This window comes from Coregonus lavaretus (assembly GCF_964263955.1).
Source record: "Coregonus lavaretus genome assembly, chromosome: 4".
In the NCBI taxonomy this organism is placed as follows: domain Eukaryota; kingdom Metazoa; phylum Chordata; class Actinopteri; order Salmoniformes; family Salmonidae; genus Coregonus; species Coregonus lavaretus.
This window is the reverse complement of record NC_139991.1, coordinates 55,573,704-55,596,589: the sequence shown is the minus strand read 5'-3', so window position 1 is coordinate 55,596,589 and position 22,886 is coordinate 55,573,704. Positions and strand designations below refer to the sequence as shown.

The 22,886-nt window shown below is 44.2% G+C and overlaps 1 protein-coding gene across 1 annotated transcript in view; it reads left to right on the top strand.

Annotated features, from left to right (window-relative positions):
* LOC311127967 (whirlin-like) overlaps positions 1 to 22,886 on the top strand; it is a 149,022-nt gene that overhangs the window by 112,670 nt on the left and 13,466 nt on the right. Inside the window, exon 7 of the mRNA XM_084159878.1 lies at positions 200 to 421. Coding sequence (XP_084016004.1) covers positions 200 to 421 — 222 coding nt within the window. The remainder of the gene's footprint in view (positions 1 to 199; positions 422 to 22,886) is intronic.

Here is a 22,886-nt window from a genome sequence, read left to right as displayed (position 1 = left end):
GCCCTAGCCCTGCACCTCATATAAAACAATGATTTATCAAATGTATTGAATTCACAATTGGTAGAGTGCTTTACAGTGTTCTTCAGTTGCAGTCTGCATTCCCCATAGTCTCCTAATGCATGTTTTAGCCTGATGCATGTTATAGCTCCCTATAACTCTTGAACCCTGTCTCCCTCCCTTTCCCCACCCCTCCTCTCAGTTCGCCCTGCTATCAGAGGTGCGTGGCCTGGTGACTCCCCAGGATCTGGAGCGTTTCGATGGGATGGTGCTGCGCCGTGAGATCCAGGCTTTGAAGGCTCGGCAGGGGGGTGCCTGTGTGGCCGCCCTCCACCCTGACTCCCTCTCCATGGTCTCCTACCCAGATACCCTGGCCTCCTCGTCAGCCAGCTACATGACCTCCACCACCCTCAGCTCTGCAAGGGTAGGACGGCTGGGTTGGAGTTGACCCACTCTCTCTCTGTCTGCCTCTCTTTCTGTCTCTGTCTGTCTGTCTGTCTCTATTTCTCTCTCTCTCTTTCTCTCTCTCTCTCTCTCTCTGTCTGTCTGTCTGTCGTGTCTGCCTGACTGTCTGTATGACTTTCTGTGAGAGTCTGAGTCATTCATCTTTCCTAGCTGTCACTGATGCCTCGAAGCAGACCTCTTGGAAGTTGTTCCTGTTTGATGAGTTGTAGAGGATAGGGCTATCTTCTTTATACCAACCCTACCTTGTCACAACACAACTGATTGGCTCAAACGCATTAAGAAGGAAAGAAATTCCACAAATTAACTTTTAACAAGGCACACCTGTTAATTGAAATGCATTCCAGGTGACTACCTCATGAAGCTGGTTGAGAGAATGCCAAGAGTGTGCAAAGCTGTCATCAAGGCAAAGGGTGGCTATTTGAAGAATCTAAAATCTAAAATATATTTAGATTTGTTTAACACTTTTTTGGTTACTACATGATTCCATATGTGTTATTTCATAGTTTTGATGTCTTCACTATTATTCTACAATGTAGAAAATAGTAAAAATAATGAAAAACCCTTGAATGAGTAGGTTTGTCCACACTTTTGACTGGTACTGTATATCCAAGTGTGACTGTCTTTTTGAACATGTTTGTGTATTTGTGTGTGTGTGTGTATGTGTGTGTGTGTGTGTGTGTGTGTGTCTGTGAGTGTGTGTGTGTGTGTGTGTCCGTGTGTGTGTGTGTGTGTGTGCATTCGGTGTACATGAGCGTGATTTTTTGTGCTAAATGTCCAAATGACATAAGTTTGACAGGTTGTAAGGAAATACAAAGCTGTGAAAATGATCCAACATGTTTCTGATATAATTTCATATTTTAAGTGGTTGAAATACTATCAGCTTTTATGATGCTGATAAAGATAGCACCTCTACAAACTGGTCCCTAACTGTGCGTTCATATTCGCTCAATAAATAAAAATAAATCCTATTTCTCCACTCCTGTTCCAGAGGCAAAATGTACATTTGCATCCACCGGACGGAGGCTCAGTTTAAGAACAAGCAAACGTATAAACCCTGGCTTGTCAAGCAATATTCAAAGCTGGGCTGTACAACATGCAAAGATTTAGAGAGCTTGGGTCTAGAAAAGACTGGATGGATTAAACTAGTAAAAGAGTGGGTGGAACGTACAGTAATGTCCTCTGCCTCCAACGTAAAAAACAACAACAAAAAGGGTTTTGAACATGCCCGAACCAAAGCGCACTAAGTGGCAGCAAGCATTGAAGACAAGGCTAAAGAGGACACCCAGGTTATAGATAACACTCAAAATGAAAAAAATAAGCACTACAGCCAGAGTCTTCAGAACAGAGTTACAAGGAGGCTAAACATCACAGCCACAGGCATGCTCATGGCTTTGAGCAAGAAATGGACTGTCGGAAGTTAAATGGACTTGACATGGGGGGAGTCATTGTGGGAGGTTTTGAAACTAAGGTAGGAACTTATTTTTCCTTTACAAACTTGTTCTGTACTGTGAAGTTAATCTGAATATGCACTTCATATTATCACATAGGCAGGAGGCCTATACAGTGGCTTGCGAAAGTATTCACCCCCTTTGGCATTTTTCCTATTTTGTTGCCTTAAAACCTGGAATTAAAATGGATTTTTGGGGGGTTGTATCATTTGATTTACACAACATGCCTACCACTTTGAAGATGCAAAATATTTTGTATTGTGAAACAAACAAGAAATAAGACAAAAAAAACTGAAAACTTGAGCGTGCATAACTATTCACCCCCCCAAAGTCAATACTTTGTAGAGCCACCTTTTGCAGCAATTACAGCTGCAAGTGTCTTGGGGTATGTCTCTATGAGCTTGGCACATCTAGCCACTGGGATTTTTGTCCATTCTTCAAGGCAAAATTGCTCCAGCTCCTTCAAGTTGGATGGCTTCCGCTGGTGTACAGCAATCTGTAAGTCATACCACAGATTCTCAGTTGGATTGAGGTCTGGGCTTTGACTAGGCCATTCCAATACATTTAAATGTTTCCCCTTAAACCACTCGAGTGTTGCTTTAGCAGTATGCTTAGGGTCATTGTCCTGCTGGAAGGTGAACCTCCGTCCCAGTCTCAAATCTCTGGAAGACTGAAACAGGTTTCCCTCAAGAATTTCCCTGTATTTAGCGCCATCCATCATTCCTTCAATTCTGACAAGTTTCCCAGTCCCCGCCGATGAAAAACATCCCCACAGCATGATGCTGCCACCACCATGCTTCACTGTGGGGATGGTGTTATCGGGGTGATGAGAGGTGTTGGGTTTGCGCCAGACATAGCGGTTTCCTTGATGGCCAAAAAGCTCCATTTTAGTCTCATCTGACCAGAGTACCTTCTTCCATATGTTTGGGGAGTCTCCTACATGAATTTTGGCAAACACCAAACTTGTTTGCTTATTATTTTCTTTAAGCAATGGCTTTTTTTCTGGCCACTCTTCAGTAAAGCCCAGCTCTGTGGAGTGTACCACTTAAAGTGGTCCTATGGACAGATACTCCAATCTCCGCTGTGGAGCTTTGCAGCTCCTTCAGGGTTATCTTTGGTCTCTTTGTTGCCTCTGATTAATGCCCTCCTTGCCTGGTCCGTGAGTTTTGGTGGGCGGCCCTCTCTTGGCAGGTTTGTTGTGGTGCCATATTCGTTCAATTTTTTAATAATGGATTTGATGGTGCTCTGAGGGATGTTCAAAGTTTCGGATAGTTTTTTATAACCCAACCCTGATCTGTACTTCTCCACAACTTTGTCCCTGACCTGTTTGGAGAGCTCCTTGGCCTTCATGGTGCCACTTGCCTGGTGGTGCCAATAACTTAGTGGTGTTGCAGACTCTGGGGCCTTTCAGAACAGGTGTATATATACTGAGATCATGTGACAGATCATGTGACACTTAGATTGCACACAGGTGGACTTTATTTAACTAATTATGTGACTTCTGATGGTAATTGGTTGCACCAGATCTTATTTAGGGGCTTCATAGCAAAGGGGGTGAATACATATGCACGCACCACTTTTCTGTTATTTATTCTTTATATATTTTTTTAACAAGTAGTTTTTTTCATTTCACCAATTTGGACTATTTTGTGTATGTCCATTACATGAAATCCAAATAAAAATCAATTTAAGTTACAGGTTGTAATGCAACAAAATATTAAAAACGCCAAGGGGGATGAATACTTTGGCAAGGCACTGTATATTCTCATATGTGTTCTGCTGTAGCTTACATTAATTTATTTTATTTTAAGTTATATTCCGATATTGTGATATTTGTTCTACTGCAACATTGATGTCTTGAATATTATATGAAATTCAGTTATTGTAAGAACTCAGCTGAGTATGTGTGCATACAGTGGGGGAAAAAAGTATTTAGTCAGCCACCAATTGTGCAAGTTGTCCAACTTAAAAAGATGAGAGAGGCCTGTAATTTTCATCATAGGTACACGTCAACTATGACAGAAAAAATGAGGAACAAAATTCCAGAAAATCACATTGTAGTATTTTTTATGAATTTATTTGCAAATTATGGTGGAAAATAAGTATTTGGTCAATAACAAAAGTTTCTCAATACTTTGTTATATACCCTTTGTTGGCAATGACACAGGTCAAACGTTTTCTGTAAGTCTTCACAAGGTTTTCACACACTGTTGCTGGTATTTTGGCCCATTCCTCCATGCAGATCTCCTCTAGAGCAGTGATGTTTTGGGGCTGTCGCTGGGCAACACGGACTTTCAACTCCCTCCAAAGATTTTCTATGGGGTTGAGATCTGAAGACTGGCTAGGCCACTCCAGGACCTTGAAATGCTTCTTACGAAGCCACTCCTTCGTCGTGTTTGGGATCATTGTCATGCTGAAAGACCCAGCCACGTTTCATCTTCAATGCCCTTGCTGATGGAAGGAGATTTTCACTCAAAATCTCACGATACATGGCCCAATTCATTCTTTCCTTTACACGGATCAGTCGTCCTGGTCCCTTTGCAGAAAAACAGCCCCAAAGCATGATGTTTCCACCCCCATGCTTCACAGTAGGTATGGTGTTCTTTGGATGCAACTCAGCATTCTTTGTCCTCCAAACACGACGAGTTGAGTTTTTACCAAAACGTTCTATTTTGGTTTCATCTGACCATATGACATTCTCCAATCCTCTTCTGGATCATCCAAATGCACTCTAGCAAACTTCAGACGGGCCTGGACATGTACTGGCTTAAGCAGGGGGACACGTCTGGCACTGCAGGATTTGAGTCCCTAGCGGCATAGTGTGTTACTGATGGTAGGCTTTGTTACTTTGGTCCCAGCTCTCTGCAGGTCATTCACTAGGTCCCCCCGTGTGGTTCTGGGATGTTTGCTCACCGTTCTTGTGATCATTTTGACCCCACGGGGTGAGATCTTGCGTGTAGCCCCAGATCGAGGGAGATTATCAGTGGTCTTGTATGTCTTCCATTTCCTAATAATTGCTCCCACAGTTGATTTCTTCAAACCAAGCTGCTTACCTATTGCAGATTCAGTCTTCCCAGCCTGGTGCAGGTCTACAATTTTGTTTCTGGTGTCCTTTGACAGCTCTTTGGTCTTGGCCATAGTGGAGTTTGGAGTGTGACTGTTTGAGGTTGTGGACAGGTGTCTTTTATACTTATAACAAGTTCAAACAGGTGCCATTAATACAGGTAACGAGTGGAGGACAGAGGAGCCTCTTAAAGAAGAAGTTACAGGTCTGTGAGAGCCAGAAATCTTGCTTGTTTGTAGGTGAACAAATACTTATTTTCCACCATAATTTGCAAATAAATTAATTAAAAATCCTACAATGTGATTTTCTGGATTTTTTTCTTCTCAATTTGTCTGTCATAGTTGCCGTGTACCTATGATGAAAATTACAGGCCTCTCTCATCTTTTTAAGTGCGAGAACTTGCACAATTGGTGGCTGACTAAATAATTTTTCCCCCCACTGTATGCATATGGCGGGTATTCTGCAGTGTCGTCTAAAAATGTAGCTGTACATTGATGTCTTGAAAATTAGGCTATAAGAAATTCGGACTTGTGTAAGCCCTAATTTTCTTAATTAGTTTGTTTCGTACATTACTACAGTGAGGGAAAAAAGTGTTTTATCCCCTGCTGATTTTGTACGTTTGCCCACTGACAAAGACATGATCAGTCTATCATTTTAATGGTAGGTTTATTTCAACAATGAGAGACAGAATAACAACAACAAAATCCAGAAAAACGCATGTCAAAAATGTTATAAATTGATTTGCATTTTAATGAGGGAAATATGTATTTGACCCCTCTGCAAAACATGACTTAGTACTTGGTGGCAAAACCCTTGTTGGCAATCACAGAGGTCAGACGTTTCTTGTAGTTGACCACCAGGTTTGCACACATCTCAGGAGGGATTTTGTCCCACTCCTCTTTGCCATCTCCAAGTCATTAAGGTTTCGAGGCTGACGTTTGGCAACTCGAACCTTCAGCTCCCTCCACAGATTTTCTATGGGATTAAGGTCTGGAGACTGGCTAGGCCACTCCAGGACCTTAATGTGCTTCTTCTTGAGCCACTCCTTTGTTGCCTTGGCCGTGTGTTTTGGGTCATTGTCATGCTGGAATACCCATCCAAGACCCATTTTCAATGCCCTGGCTGAGGGAAGGATGTTCTCACCCAAGATTTGACGGTACATAGCCCCGTCCATCATCCCTTTGATGCAGTGAATTTGTCCTGTCCCCTTAGCAGAAAAACACCCCCAAAGCATAATGTTTCCACCTCCATGTTTGACGGTGGGGATGGTGTTCTTGGGGTCATAGGCAGCATTCCTCCTCCTCCAAACACGGCGAGTTGAGTTGATGCCAAAGAGCTCGATTTTGGTCTCATCTGACCACAACACTTTCACCCAGTTATCCTCTGAATCATTCAGATGTTCATTGGCAAACTTCAGACGGCCTGTATATGTGCTTTCTTGAGCAGGGGGACCTTGCGAGCGCTTCAGGATTTCAGTCCTTCACGGCGTAGTGTGTTACCAATTGTTTTCTTGGTGACTATGGTCCCAGCTGCCTTGAGATCATTGACAAGATCCTCCCGTGTAGTTCTGGGATGATTTCTCACCGTTCTCATGATCATTGCAACTCCACGAGGTGAGATCTTGCATGGAGACCCAGGCCGAGGGAGATTGACAGTTCTTTTGTGTTTCTTCCATTTGCGAATAATCACACCAACTGTTGTCACCTTCTCACCAAGCTGCTTGGCGATGGTCTTGTAGCCCATTCCAGGCTTGTGTAGGTCTACAATCTTGTCCCTGACATCCTTGGAGAACTCTTTGGTCTTGGCCATGGTGGAGAGTTTGGAATCTGATTGATTGATTGCTTCTGTGGACAGGTGTCTTTTATACAGGTAACAAGCTGACATTAGGAGCGTGCTCCTAATCTCAGCTCGTTACCTGTATGAAAGACAGCTGGGAGCCAGAAATCTTTCTGATTGAGAGGGGGTCAAATACTTATTTCCCTCATTTAAATGCAAATCAATTTATAACATTTTTGACATGCGTTTTTCTGGATTTTTGTTGTCGTTATTCTGTCTCTCACTGTTCAAATAAACCTACCATTAAAATAATAGACTGATCATTTCTTTGTCAGTGTCACGATCGTCTTGAAAAGTAGCGGGCCAAGGCGCAGCGTGAGATGCGTACATATTTATTTATTGTACACCACAGCGATCAAAACACCAAACGAAACGTGAAGTCCTTCGACACAAATCAAAAGGAACAAGAAACCACAAACACAAAGTGAAAGACAGACAGTTAAATATGGCTCCCAATCAGAGACAACCAGCTGACACTCGTTGCCTCTGATTGGGAGTCATTCAGACCAACCTAGAAATACAAACATAGAATATAACACCCTGGCTCAACATACGAGAGTCCCCAGAGCCAGGGCGTGACAGTACCCCCCCCCAAAGGCGCGGACTCCGGCCGCGCCAACCAAACACAACAGGGGAGGGACCGGGTGGGCACTCCGCCTCGGCGGTGGATCCGGCTCCGGGCATGACTCCCACTCCCTCTCTAACCCCCCAAAGCGCCCCTGATCCGGTCTGGCCCCGCTGGCCGGAGCTGGACTGAACACTGGTGGAGCAGGAACGGATCGGACCGGGCTGACGAAGCGCACCCCTGGCTTGGTGCGTGGAGTAGCCACTGGCCGGACCGGGCTGATGATACGCACCCCTGGCTTGGTGCAGGGAACAGGCGCGGGCCGTGCTGGACTGACGACGCACACCACTGGCCTGGTGTGGAGAGCAGGAGCGGACCGGACAGGGCTGACGAAACGCACCACAGACTTGGTGCGGGGAGCAGGAATGGGCCGGACCGGGCTGGCGACGCGCACCACAGACTTGGTGCGGAGAGCAGGAACAGGCCGGACAGGGCTGACGAAACGCACCACAGACTTGGTGCGGGGAGCAGGAACGGGCCGGACAGGGCTGACGAAACGCACCACAGACTTGGTGCGGGGAGCAGGAACAGGCCGGACAGGGCTGACGAAACGCACCACAGACTTGGTGCGGGGAGCAGGAACAGGCCGGGCCGGGCTGACGACACGCACCACAGGCTCGATGCGAGGAACAGGAACAGGCCGGACCGTACTGGGGACACACACCACTGGCCCTACGCAGGGATCAGGAACGGGCCGGACCGGACTGGTAACACACCCCAGTACCTCTCGCCGTGCCTCCACACTTTCCCTCTCCTCTGTGACCGGTGGCCCCCTTAACCTGGCGGCCCTCTCTGCCAACCTTCTGCACCACTCTATCCCGTACTCCTGCTGCCCCGTCGTCCACGGCGTGAGCCCCCCCTAAAAATTTTCTGGGCTTGTCTCTCCCCCGTGGACCAGGCCTCCATGGTTCTCGTCCAATTCTCTCTCCACTTCTCGTAATTCCAGCCTTTCTCCTCATCACGCTGCTTGACCCAGTCGTGGTGGTTTCTTCTGTCACGATCGTCTTGAAAAGTAGCGGGCCAAGGCGCAGCGTGAGATGCGTACATATTGATTTATTGTACACCACAGCGATCAAAACACCAAACGAAACGTGAAGTCCTTCGACACAAATCAAAAGGAACAAGAAACCACAAACACAAAGTGAAAGACAGACAGTTAAATATGGCTCCCAATCAGAGACAACCAGCTGACACTCGTTGCCTCTGATTGGGAGTTATTCAGACCAACCTAGAAATACAAACATAGAATATAACACCCTGGCTCAACATACGAGAGTCCCCAGAGCCAGGGCGTGACAGTCAGTGGGCAAACGTACAAAATCAGCAGGGGATCAAATACTTTCACACACCCGGGTAGAACTTTTGGAATACGAATCGCTGGTTACTCACCATCCACCCGACCTCTCCGAATTCCCTGAGAAAGCAGAACAATGGACTAGCTTCTTCAGCGAGGAGCCGAGCTGCTTGGGAGTCCTACCGGAGAGTAGGAAGCGAAGACACCTACGGAGAGGCAGATGTGGAGGGGTCTTAGTGAGAATAAGACGCCGGGCGACCCGTCCTCCATTACCAAACATACTACTCGCTAATGTTCAATCATTAATGAACAAACTTGATGAACTCAGAGTGAGGATCTCCTTCCAGAGGGACATCAGCTCCTGCAACATACTCTTTTTTTTTTTTGACTTGGCTTTCCTCCGACATCCAGACGGATTATATTCAACCAGCGGGTTTTACCGTTTTTCAAGCAGATAGGAAGCGGGCTCTCTCTGGCAAGAGCAAGGGTGGGGGGCTCCGCTTTATGACCAACAACACATGCGACGGGGGGAATGTACAGGAACTTTTGAGTTTCTGCTCCACTGGCTTGGAATACTTGGTCATAAAATGTTGTCCTTTTTAACTTCCGAGAGAGTTTAATTTCCGAGAGAGTTATCACCATGGCTGTGTACATCCCGCCCCAAGCCGACACCAAAAAGGCTCTCAAAGATCTTCATTGGACCCTGAACAAACTGGAGACCACATTCCCGGAGGCAGTGTTCATTGTTGTGGGGGACTTTAACAAAAGTAATTTGAGAACCGTGCTCCCAAATTATTAACAACACATCAACTGTCTAACTCTTGACCACTGCTATACGCCTTTTCGATACGGGTATAAGGCCCTCTTCCGTCCTCCTTTTGGAAAATCCGACCATGACTCCATCTTGCTTCTCCCCACCTACAAACAAAGACTCAAGAGAGAAGTTCCGGTGATCAGGTCTGTACAGCGTCGGTCCGACCAATCAGAATTCACACTCTGTTCACACAAGACTGTTTTGATCACGTGGACTGGAATATGTTTTGGGTTGCATTTGGAGATAATGTCAATGAATACGACGACTCAGTCACCGGATTCATAAAAAAATGCATAGATGACGTGATACCGATAGTATCTTTCAAAACATACCCAAATCAAAAACCTTGGATTAATAGCAGCCTTGTAGGATAACGGAAAGAGAGAGATGCTGCTTATAAACAGGGCAAGGTGACAGGGTACAATAGTTTGGTTAAACAGTACAAATATGACTTACGCAGATCAATCAAGATGGCGAAACACAAGTATAGAGACAAAGTGGAGGAGCAATTCAGCAGGTTGGACACAAAGCGTATGTGGCAGGGGCTCCTAACGATCACATATTACAAAAAGAAAGCCAGCCACATCACGGTCACCTACACCACCATATCAGACGAGCTAAACACCTTTTTCTCAAGATTCAAGCACAATGACCCTGAGCTGCCGAGGACAGCCCCTGATGATAACGTGAGCTACACACTTACAGTCTCCACTGAGGACGTATGTAAGTCATTCAAACGTGTTAACCCTCGCAAGGCTGCCAGCCCAGATGGCATCTCTAGCCGTGCTCTCAGAGCATGTGCAGACCAGCTGGCTGTTGTGTTCTCTAACATTTTCAATCTCTCCCAAGCTCAGGCTTCTATACCCACCTGCTTCAAGATCTCTGAACTGAATGACTACCAACCATTAGCACTCACTTCCGTCATCATGAAGTGCTTTGAGAGGCTAGTCAAAGACCATATCACCTCCTCCCTCCCCGACACACTAGATCCTCTCCAATTCGCCTACCGGCCTGACAGATCCATGGACGACGCAATCGCCATTGCACTGCACACTGCCCTTACCCACCTGAACAAATGGAATGCATACAGTGCATTTGGAAGTATTCAGACCCCTTCCCTTTTTCCATATTTTGTTACGTTACAGCCTTATTCTAAAATTGATTAAATAAAAACATGTTCCTCATCAAATGTTACACACAATACCCCATAATGACAAAGTGAAAACTGTTTTTTAGCATTTTTTAATAAAAAATAAAAACAGAAATATGACATTTACATAAGTATTCAGACCCTTTACTCAGTACTTTGTTGAAGCACCTTTGGCAGTGATTACAGCCTCGAGTCTTCTTGGGTATGACGCAGTGGAGGCTCCTCAGAAGAGGAAGGGGAGGACCATCCTCCTCAGTGAATTTCATAAAAAAGAAAAATTTTAAAACATTGAAAAAGTTATCCTTTTTAGATAAAACTATACTAAATATATTCACGTCACCAAATAATTGATTGAAACACACTGTTTTGCAATGAAGCTCTACAGTAGCCTCAACAGCACTCTGTAGGGTAGCACCATGGTGTAACCGGAGGACAGCTAGCTTCCATCCTCCTCTTGGTACATTGACTTCAATGCAAAACCTAAGAGGCTCTAGGTTCTCACCCCCTTCCATAGATTTACACAGTAATTATGAAAACTTCCGGAGGACGTCCTCCAACCTATCAGAGCTCTTGCAGCATAAACTGACATGTCAAAGGATCAGAGAATGAATCTAGGACTGAAAGCATAAGCTACAGCTAGCTAGCACTGTAGTGCATAAAATGTGGTGAGTAGTTGACTCAAAGAAAGAGAAAGACAATAGTTCAACAAATTAATTTCTTCAAAAATGAAGGAGAAGCAAGAGAGAGAGAGAGAGAGAGAGAGAGAGATTTCCTCATTTTTTTGCAGCTGGCTAGTTTAGCCTACTCAAAACACCTGGCTCAAACAGAGGGATGCTATGTTAGCTAGCTGGCTATGACTATCCAACACAACACTGGAAGTCTTCCAAGTCAAGGTAAGCTTTTGGTTTTATTAATTTATTGCCCCCAGGGCCCGTCGGTCTAACTGCTTACTGACTGTACACTGTAACGTTACTGCATGATTGTAGAGGGTTTACTAATGCAACGCATTAGTTCTATTAGCTATGTTGACTAGGACGTTACTTTAGCTAATATGGGGACAATGATGTAGGCTGTGTGTAGTGGTTATGACATGGTTTGGCTTGGAAAGGTTTTTTCGCCTGGTCACATACACCTGATGTGTCCACAAACGAAGGGAAAAGGTGAGAGGAGGAGAGTGCATAGAGGCTAGAATGAATACAACGTGGCTGTTATGAAAGTGAACTCTGTTTATGCATGATCAGGGGTGTATTCATTCCACCGATTCTGTTGAAAAACTTTTCTTAAACAGAAGCAAACGAAATGGGGATAAAAATACCTGAATTTGTCCAATAGAAACTCTCGTTTGCAACTGTTGGACAAATGATTACATCCTAGATAAGCTAGATGCAGGCAAGAGTGTGCAAGGCTGTATTGAATGTGTCACTGTCTGTCCATGTGTCACTGTCTGTCATCTCAAATGTTTCTCTCGACCTGTGTGCACCTACGTCGTAAACTTTAATTCATAGGCTAGGTTGTAGCAACCTCATGACGGGTATAGGGAAAATTGGAGTATCATGTAGTAGCCTAAACCTATCGATGTTACATTGAACTGGGTGAATGGAATATGAATGACAGTCATCCAACATGCTGTAATAGAAATAAGGCCATGCTCATGAAAATAAAAAATCGTCCTCCCTCATCATAAACAGCACTGACCGCCACTGGTATGACGCTACAAGCTTGGCACACCTGTATTTGGGGAGTTTCTCCCATTCTTTTCTGCAGATCCTCTCAAGCTCTGTCAGGTTGGATGGGGAGTGTTGCTGCACAGCTATTTTCAGGTCTCTCCAGAGATGTTAGATCGGGTTCAAGTCTGGGTTCTGGCTGGGCCACTCAAGGACATTCAGAGACTTGTCCCAAAGCCACTCCTGCATTGTATTGGCTGTGTGTTTAGGGTCATTGTCCTGTTGGAAGGTGAACCTTCACCCCAGTCTGAGGTCCTGAGCACTCTGGAGCAGGTTTTCATCAAGGATCTGTCTGTACTTTGCGCCATTCATCTTTCCTTCGATCCTGACTAGTCTTCCAGTCCCTGCCGCTGAAAAATATCCCCACAGCATGATGCTGCCACCACCATGCTTCACCGTAGGGATGGTGCCAGGTTTCCTCCAGACGTGACGCTTGGCATTCAGGCGAAATAGTTCAATCTTGGTTTTATCAGACCAGAGAATCTTGTTTCTCATGGTCTGAGAGTCTTTAGGTGCCTTTTGGCAAACTCTAAGCGTCATGTGCCTTTTACTGAGGAGTGGCTTCCATCTGGCCACTCTACCATAAAGGCCTGATTGGTGGAGTGCTGCAGAGATTGTTGTCCTTCTGGAAGTTTCTCCCATCTCCACAGAGGAACTCTGGAGCTCTGTCAGATTGACCATCGGGTTCTTGGTCACCTCCCTGACCAAGGCCCTACTCCCCGATTGCTCAGTTTGGCTTGGCGGCCAGCTCTAGGAAGAGTCTTGGTGGTTCCAAACTTCTTCCATTTAAGAATGATGGAGGCCACTGTGTTCTTGGGGACCTTCAATGCTGCAGAAATGTTTTGGTACCCTTCCCCAGATCTCTGCCTCGACACAATCCTGTCTCGGAGCTCAACAGACAATTCCTTCAACCTCATGGCTTGGTTTTTTCTCTGACATGCACTGTCAACTGTATGACCTTAAATAGACAGGTGTGTGCCTTTCCAAATCATGTCCAATCAATTGAATTTACCACAGGTGGACTCCAATGAAGTTGTAAAAACATCTTAAGGGTGACCAATGGAAACAGGATGCACCTGAGCTCAATTTTGAGTCTCATAGCAAAAGGTCTGAAGACTTATGTAAATAAGGTATTTCTGTTTTTTATTTGTAATACATTTGAAAAACTTTCTAAAAACCAGTTTTTGCTTTGTCATTATAGGGTATTGTGTGTAGATTGATGACGACATAAAAAAAAAATAGATATAATTTGAATAAGGCTGTAACGTAACAAAATGTGTAAAAAGTCAATGGGTCTGAATTCTTTCCGAATGCACTGTATGTGAGGATGCTGTTTATCGACTATAACTCGGCCTTCAATACCATAATGCCCTATAAGCTCATTACAACGCTCACAGCCCTGGGTCTGAACTCCTCCCTATGCAACTGGGTCCTGGACTTCTTGACGGGCCACCCCCAGGTGGTGAAGGTAGGCAACATTACCTCCTCAACACTGATCCTCAACACAGGGGCCCCACAAGGGTACGCCTCAGTCCCCTCTTATATTCTCTGTATACCCACGACTGCCTGGCCTCACACAGTTCCAACTCCATCATCAAGTTTGCTGAAGACATGCCAGTAGTAGGCCTGATTACCAACAATGACGAGACAGCCTATAAGGAGGAGGTAGGCACTCTGACGGCTTGGTGCCAGGTAAACAACCTCTCCATCAACGTTAGCAAAACAAAGGAGCTGATTGTGGACTTCAGGAGGAACCAGGCTGGACACGCCCCCATCCTCATCAACGGGGCATCCGTGGAGACGGTCAATAACTTCAAATTCCTCGGCGTACACATCTCAAAGAAGCTGAAATGGTCTAACCACAACTCTTTAACCTCAGGAAGCTGAAGAAATTCGGCCTGTCCCAGAGGGCCCTCACAGTGTTCTACAGGAGCATCACAGCCTGGTACGGGAACTCCACCACCGCGGACCGCAACGTTCTTCAGAGGGTGATACATGTAGCCAAACTCACCATTGGGTGCACACTGCCTGCCCTACAGGACACCTACAACACCAGGTCTCGCAGGAAGGCCAAGAAGATCATCAGGGACCCCAGCCACCCAAGCCATGCCCTGTTCTCCCCGCTTCAATCACTCAGACGTGGGCAGTACAGGAGCATCATGGCAAAAACGGAAAGACTAGCCAATAGTTTGTACCCCCAGACCATCACGCTGCTAAATAGTCACCACTAGTCAGCTACCTGCACCCACTCCACCCACTACTCCCCCTATGGACATTCCACCCCCACCCCCCCAACGGACTTTACTCTGCCCCCACCCCAACAACATTCATCACTGTTGCAGTTGTTAATATGTATATTATTACTTTTTTGTTTTTATTTCACTTATTCCACCCCACCCCCTCAACAGTATTTACTCTGCCTCCACTCCAAAGGACATGTATTTATTCATCACTGCCACAGTTGTTATGATGTATATAGTGCTATTTCTATTTCTATTGTTTTTATTACCATTTTCATTATTTTATTTCACTAGTCCTGCATGTTGGAGCTCAAAGCCTAAGAGTTTCACTGTACCATGCAATCACACCTGCAACCCTATACATGTGACTATTAAACAATCTGAATCTGAATCTGTTTGTCACTTTTTTCTCATGCATCCCTCTGGTGCTCACTATGTGTTCCAGACCTCCCGATTTACAAATTAAGCACTGCGTTGGCCTATCGTCAACCAATCATATTTCTCAAATCCTTTCGGCCTAAATTCCAGCTCCATTTGAAGAGGACAGTAGGCCAAACTACTTACAAAAAGCATGCTTCTGGTGCAGTGGTCTAAAGCACTACATTGCAGTGCTGAAGGCATCACTACAGACCCGGGTTCTATCCCAGGCACAATTGGCCCAGCATAGTCCGGGTTAGGAGAAGGTTTGGCCGGCAGGGATGTCCTTGTCCCATCGTGCTCTAGCGACTCCTTGTGGTGGGCCGGGCGCATGCACGCTTACTTCGGTCGCCAGTTGTACAGTGTTTCCTCCAACACATTGGTGCGGCTGGCTTCTGGGTTAAGCGAGCAGTGTGTCAAGAAGCAGTGCGACTTGGCAGGGTGGTGTTTCGGAGGACGCATGGCTCTTGACCTTCGCCTCTCCCGAGTAGGGGAGTTGCAGCGATGGGGTAAAAAGTACACATAAAAAAAACCTGCTTCTGATGAAGAGCTACAAAAGTAAGTAAATAGCCCTATCAGACTGAAAGGTAATTTCGTCAAACTTGTGGGGCTCATTAATTGCTCATTCACATATTTGCTGCTACTTCACTCAATCCCGTTTTAAAAGTCTCCCTTACTAGCTGTTTTTACATTCCCTGAGACCAAACATAAACGTTTCCATGGCCAAATATTCCCAGATTTTCATAAAACGGCAACACATGTGGTCTTTCGTTTCTGCATCACCAACTTTTTGAAAGAGGCAAAAAGAGTACGCTAAGTGCGCTTCAATTTGGTGCAGCATACAGCAGGGGTCCGGAGCGCGAGGAGAGTCGCTACTCCACTCATCACAATGGTGCTCCTTTAGTAGGCTAAAGTTAGATCAAAGTTGAATCAATATCTTGGAAGATCACATAATGATTAATTAGTATTCTACATAACATAACCAAACGTTATGCCAAATGTTTTTATTCATGTAGGCTACATTGTCCCGCAAATGTTCCGCAAAATCATCCTGTTGTCCCACAATTGGGTATTTTAAATGTGGTTACCCTAATCACAAATAACATAGCCAGCACTGCTATCATCCTCTTTTACCACTTCACTAAATCTTTCCCAAACATTACTTTTCTGGCCCTCCCTTCTCTTTATTTTCAACTCTCAGTTTTGCAGCTTTTCTCTTATTGAATTAAACTCCAACTTTGTCCTTATTTGTTCTGCCCATTCCCAAAAGCATTTGGCTATTGGCATGTAGGCTATTTGGCGCGCATACAGTTACGCACTAATAATGGCAGATAGCCTTAAAACAATTAAAGGAAAACCTATAGATATAAATTGGACAAGAATGATATGCCACCCACCCACCCGCCCTTCATCCACAAAATGATCCGCCCCGCGGATATAACTGAGGGTACTGAGGGTTATGAGTCAACCTGTGCATCACTAGTGTGTGCTGTCCTAATATGTGTGCTGGTGCTTGGTGGTGGCTGTTGTTTCAGCAGGAGTAATTACCAACAGCCAGACTAAGCTGCTGCTGTCCTGTCCACTATTGATGTGTCTCCTCCTGGAGGAGGACAACACTACACACACGTTCACGTAACACACACACACTCAGAGGCACACTTAAACACATATAAACACACACACACTCAATACTCAATACTCTCTGGACTCAGAGAACGAGCTGACAGTTGAGAAAAGCTGCAGCAGGCTTACCATAGTACACCATGTACCATGCCAGATCTTCACACCTCTCTGTCTCTGCATGGCCCCTGGAGGGTCTGACCAGGCCTGTGTGTGTGTGTGTGTATGTGTGTGTGTGTGTGTGTGTGTGTGTGTGTGTGTGTGTGTGTGTGTGTGTGTGTGTGTGTGTGTGTGTGTGTGTGTGTGTGTGTGTGTGTGTGTGTGTGTGGTCTGGGCTGTGCCCCTGCTTATAGTTGTTGTTTGGGAGTCACGGTTGAATGCGGCTGCCGCTGTTTTGGAGAGATTAGCAAGGTGGGATGGTTTTAGTGGGGGATCACAAACAGTGGATTTATCAACTAGACACAGTCTGGTGTACAGTCACATACCCAAACATATGCAGACACAGACACACACTTACAGCTGATTACACATGCACACACACACTCACACACACACACAAATAAACAGCTTCCTCTCAGTACACACGTACAAAGTAACAACTATTGCAGCAGGGGCGCAACTTTGGTTTTAGAAGTGGGGGGGACATAACCTGGTGATGGGTCTGGGGGTCCTCCCTCAGAATGTTTTTGGCCATTTAAAGCTCATTTCCTGCATTTCTACTAGGGCTGTCCACGCCCCCCCCAAAAAAAATACCTTTTTTATTTGGAGTGCCACCTTATCTTACCATTTCTAACAATCTGCATGCCAGTTATGATTTTCATATGCACATTTTCGTGGAACAGTTTCATTTAATTTATAATAGTATTTGTATCTCTAAATCATTGTCTGTGGTTAATCTACATTCTATCTAAAAGTAACTTTTATTGCCATTGCCAACTATGTAAAAATTGGCTACATAAAGCAAACACATAAAAACATTGCAGCCTGCAGGTAGCAAATATCCTGATAAAAAAGAAATATCCTATAAATCACATTGACCTGTCTGCAAAGAACTTGAAACATTGTATCAACTATCAACTGGGTCGCCCGAAACTTGCGCTAGCAAACTTGAAACAATGTATAAAATATTCTGGGTCCTCAGAGTTTCCTGCGCCAGTGAGCTCAGGGCAGACACAGCTGTAGGCTATTTGTGCAAGGGATAAAAAGTAATCAGGTATTTTATGATGTTTCCACTGGATCAGAGCATTACATTTTTCCCTTTCATGCCGAGTGGTTATCGAAAAGGAGAGAGCTGGAAATATTGTTCAAATACTTTGAGGAACTATTGTCATTCTCAATTGATGCTAAAAACATACTTGGTTTGCTTGCTGTTAGAGGTGAAGAAAAATTTCTTCCAGAAGCTCCACAGCTCATTAGTGATGGTGAGTTAAGACAATCAGAAATACTATCAGACATCCCCAAATGGGCACATTTATAGGCCTACATTTGCGTGCAAGCCAGGTAGACTAGTCCTACTACTATATGCGTAATCAGGTGCGCGTCCTTACTCAACATTGACAGGAGCATTTCAAACAAAAGACGACCAATAAATTGACAAAACTCATAAATGGAATGAAATAAACATGTTGTTTCTCAAAAGTGTAGCATAGGTTGTGAGTTCTGCAAAACACATGTCCAATCCGACAATGAGAAAGGTAAATAACTGTAAAAATATATTGAATGCATTAACAGAAAACACCGTAAACAAACAAACATTGCAGATTAGAAATAATGGGAATTCACGGTAAATTTAGGCTACTATTGGTGATATATGTAATGGGGGAACTGATAGACACAGCACACAATGCACACAATAAAGTTATGAAACAATGAATACCCACAAAATGGTGGGAGAGAACGCATTCTGGAGAGAGATATGCGTTGTGCATCTGAGCCACAATCCCCATATTCTTAGACCGTGTAATCCCTGCGGCCTCCTCATTGGATTAGTCCAATGAGACAGGCGTAAATCAGACAGGTGTCTCGTGTGCCATGAAAAAAAACATGTATTTGCTGCTAGACTAAAGAAATCTCATGTTTTCAATACAGACCCCTTTAGTCATACAGTATTCCATATAAGGCACCCAGACCTTATGAAAGTTGCACAGTATACCCTTACTCTTGTAATAAATCAAATCTAGTGATACATAATTTGATATTTCTGCCATCCATTGTGACATTGTGGGAGGATAACCAAACTTCCAATTAATGGCAATGCATTTCCTAGCTGTTAAGTTACAGTTTCTTCTGAAAACATTCTCCAGCATCAACATTTCCAAGCAAACAAAAACAGGGAGAAGGGAGAATATGTAGACATGCTGAGATAAAATAACATACTCTGACAGAATTCAGCCAGCCTTCACAAGATCATAACATGCAAATATGTCCCCTTTTGTGTTTTACACCTTTAGCAGAGGAATTACATTTCTGAGTGCATGATATTCAGTTTCACTGGCATATAGTATGTGCTATGGATGGTCTTAAACTGCAGTAATTTATGTCCGAGATTATATTAACATAAATGGTCATTCAAACATATCTGTATCCATTCATCATCATCAATAGTGTCTCCGAGGTCTTCCTCACATTTTTGTTTCACATGTTTTGTGCCATCAAGAAAAGCCTCTATCAACCTTTGATACAGTTTGGAAATCAACTTGAGGCTTGTCAAACTGCCTTAAAATAATTTAAATCTTTGAAGCTTCTGTGTTTGCTGCACAGAGAGAATAAAGTGTTGCATCTGCAAAAGTTCACCTCAGCACTGTCACAGACTGGTCTTCCCTGACTGCCTGAGCCTGCTGAGACCCCTGCCACCATCTGATCCTGCTCAGATGAGTCATGACAAATAATTACCTTGGTGTACATTTATACATTATATTATCCAAGAACACAATCAATGGTTCAATCATTGAAATTACCATTATTCCCAGATCCTAGACTGTAGCCTACCCATCAACTCAAGATGGAACTTTGTATCCATTCACTGATTGTTATAATATACCGCAAAATTCACCTGAGCTTCGTAGACTGGTCTTCCCTGGCTGTCTGACCCTGTCACCATCTGATCCTGCTAAGACATGATGAGAATAGTATTGTACTGACTGTGTAGCCTATATAACTGTTTATACCATGTCAGTGTGAAAAGTAGAGTATTAGCTAGGGAAACTGACAGATCAATAACGTTACATTGCTATACTGACTCTAATAAAAACTCACACTGCGCTGTCAAAAAACGTCAGAATATCGGTCTTCAATCGTTTGGCCGCTGGTTTCATCATTTGATTCAGGTCTAGTGTGATTGAGGCAAAAATAAAAGCTAAAGTTATTGAGCTAGATAGCTAACGTTAGCCAACTTTTGGCTAGCTCTAATAGTAATGGTACATCAACTGATGAAAACTAGCCAAGTTAATTTACTTCTGTTGAAACGGGACAAAAAGGCTACAAAACATTCAGGTCTAGTGTGATTTAGGCAAAATAATAGCTAAAGTTATTGAGCTAGATAGCTAACGTTAGCCAACTTTTGGCTAGCTCTAATAGTAATGGTACATCAACTGATGAAAACTAGCCAAGTTAATTTACTTCTGTTGAAACGGGACAAAAAGGCTACAAAACATTCAGGTCTAGTGTGATTTAGGCAAAATAATAGCTAAAGTTATTGAGCTAGATAGCTAACGTTAGCCAACTTTTGGCTAGCTCTAATAGTAATGGTACATCAACTGATGAAAACTAGCCAAGTTAATTTACTTCTGTTGAAACGGGACAAAAAGGCTACAAAACATTTTATACATACAACAGCTGTTAGAGACAGCTACCTGACAGATAGCTAGAGACTAGAGCTGAACTGGCTGTGCTAGCTACTAGCTAGCTAGTTCATTCTCTTCAGATAGTACTTCATTCAAGGTCGGATGAATTATTACTGTAGCTAACATTACATGTCAGTTACACTACTAGCGCAGCACTGGGATTACATTTATTTTCTTTCTGTTAGTCAAACAGCAGTTACCTTGCCAGCTACATCAGTCAAATAAAGAGTAGCCAGTTTCTGCTCTGCTTGCTTTTACAACTCTGAGAAAAAGCGCAACACACACAGAGACAGCAGGTGCAGACAGCAGCACCGTACCTGTCCGCACGCTCTGTGGTGTCCACGTGGTCCTAAATCCAGCTGGCTGAAATTGCCAAACAGCCTACCCAACCGCTCTGAGGCGTCCGCATGGTCCTAAAGCACACTGATGCTCCTTTTAGTATCACAGTGCAATGATAAAACCAGGGGGGACAAAATGCAATTTTAGAATGTGTGTGGGGGGGGGGTCATGTCCCCCCTGTCCCCAGTGAAAGTTGCGCCCCTGTATTGCAGTAAATTAATTGCTGGTAAGTACTCCCCGTGCCGGCAGTGAGCGTTTAATTAGGCTGAATTGATGGGGCTTTTGTTTTGGTACAGGCAGAGTTTAATGAAGGGGATTGCTGCTCTGAACTCACTAAACAATTAACAGTGAACAACAGTTTATCCTGCACCATGCAGATATCGTGGGTTTCTGTCTGTGTGTTTGTGCTCTTGGATGTGTGCCTTGTGTGAGTGCTGAGTACCCACTGTACTATTGCATTCCAAACTTTGAGATTGAAAGGTGTAATATAGAGATCTAGAGGTGTGTGTATGTGTGTGTTCAAGTTTCAAGTTTTAATGTAAAATGCACAAGTATAGTGAAATGCCTTTCTTGCAAACTCAAAACCCAACAATGCAATTTTTTATTTATTTTTATTTCACCTTTATTTAACCAGGTAAGCCAGTTGAGAACAGGTTCTCATTTACAACTGCGACCTGGCCAAGATAAAGCAAAGTAGTGCAATAAAAACAACACAGAGTTACATATGGGGTAAAAAAAACATAAAGTCAGAAATACAACAGAAAATATATATACAGTGTGTGCAAATGTAGCAAGTTATGGAGGTAAGGCAATAAATAGGCTATAGTGCAGAATAATTACAATAGTATTAACACTGGAATGCTAGATGTGCAAGAGATTATGTGCAAATAGAGATACTGGGGTGCAAAAGAGCAAAATAAATAACAATATAGGGATGAGGTAGTTGGGTGGGCTAATTTCAGATGGGCTGTGTACAGGTGCAGTGATCGGTAAGGTGCTCTGACAACTGATGCTTAAAGTTATTGAGGGAGATAAGAGTCTCCAGCTTCAGAGATTTTTGCAATTCGTTCCAGTCATTGGCAGCAGAGAACTGGAAGGAATGGCGGCCAAAGGAGGTGTTGACTTTGGGAATGACCAGTGAGATATACCTGCTGGAGCGCAGACTACGGGTGGGTGCTGCTATGGTGACCAATGAGCTAAGATAAGGCGGGGATTTGCCTAGCAGTGATTTATAGATGGCCTGGAGCCAGTGGGTTTGACGACGGACATGTAGTGAGGACCAGCCAACAAGAGCGTACAGGTCACAGTGGTGGGTAGTGTATGGGGCTTTGGAGACAAAACGGATGGCACTGTGATAGACTACATCCAATTTGCTGAGTAGAGTGTTGGAGGCTATTTTGTAAATGACATCGCCGAAGTCAAGGATCGGTAGGATAGTCAGTTTTACGAGGGCATGTTTGGCAGCATGAGTGAAGGAGGCTTTGTTGCGAAATAGGAAGCCGATTCTAGATTTAACTTTGGATTGGAGATTCTTTATGTGAGTCTGGAAGTTGAGTTTACAGTCTAACCAGACACCTAGATATTTGTAGTTGTCCACATACTCTAGGTCCGACCCGTCGAGAGTGGTGATTCTAGTCGGGTGGGCGGGTGCTAGCAGCGTTCGATTGAAAAGCATGCATTTAGTTTTACTAGTGTTTAAGAGCAGTTGAAGGCTACTGAAGGATTGTTGTATGGCATTGAAGCTCGTTTGGAGGTTTGTTAACACAGTGTCCAATGAAGGGCCAGATGTATACAAAATGGTGTCGTCTGCGTAGAGGTGGATCTGAGAGTCACCAGCAGCAAGAGCGACATCATTGATATACACGGAGAAAAGTGTCGGCCCAAGAATTGAACCCTGTGGCACCCCCATAGAGACTGCCATAGGTCCAGACAACAGGCCCTCCGATTTGACACACTGAACTCTATCTGAGAAGTAGTTGGTGAACCAGGCGAGGCAGTCATTTGAGAAACC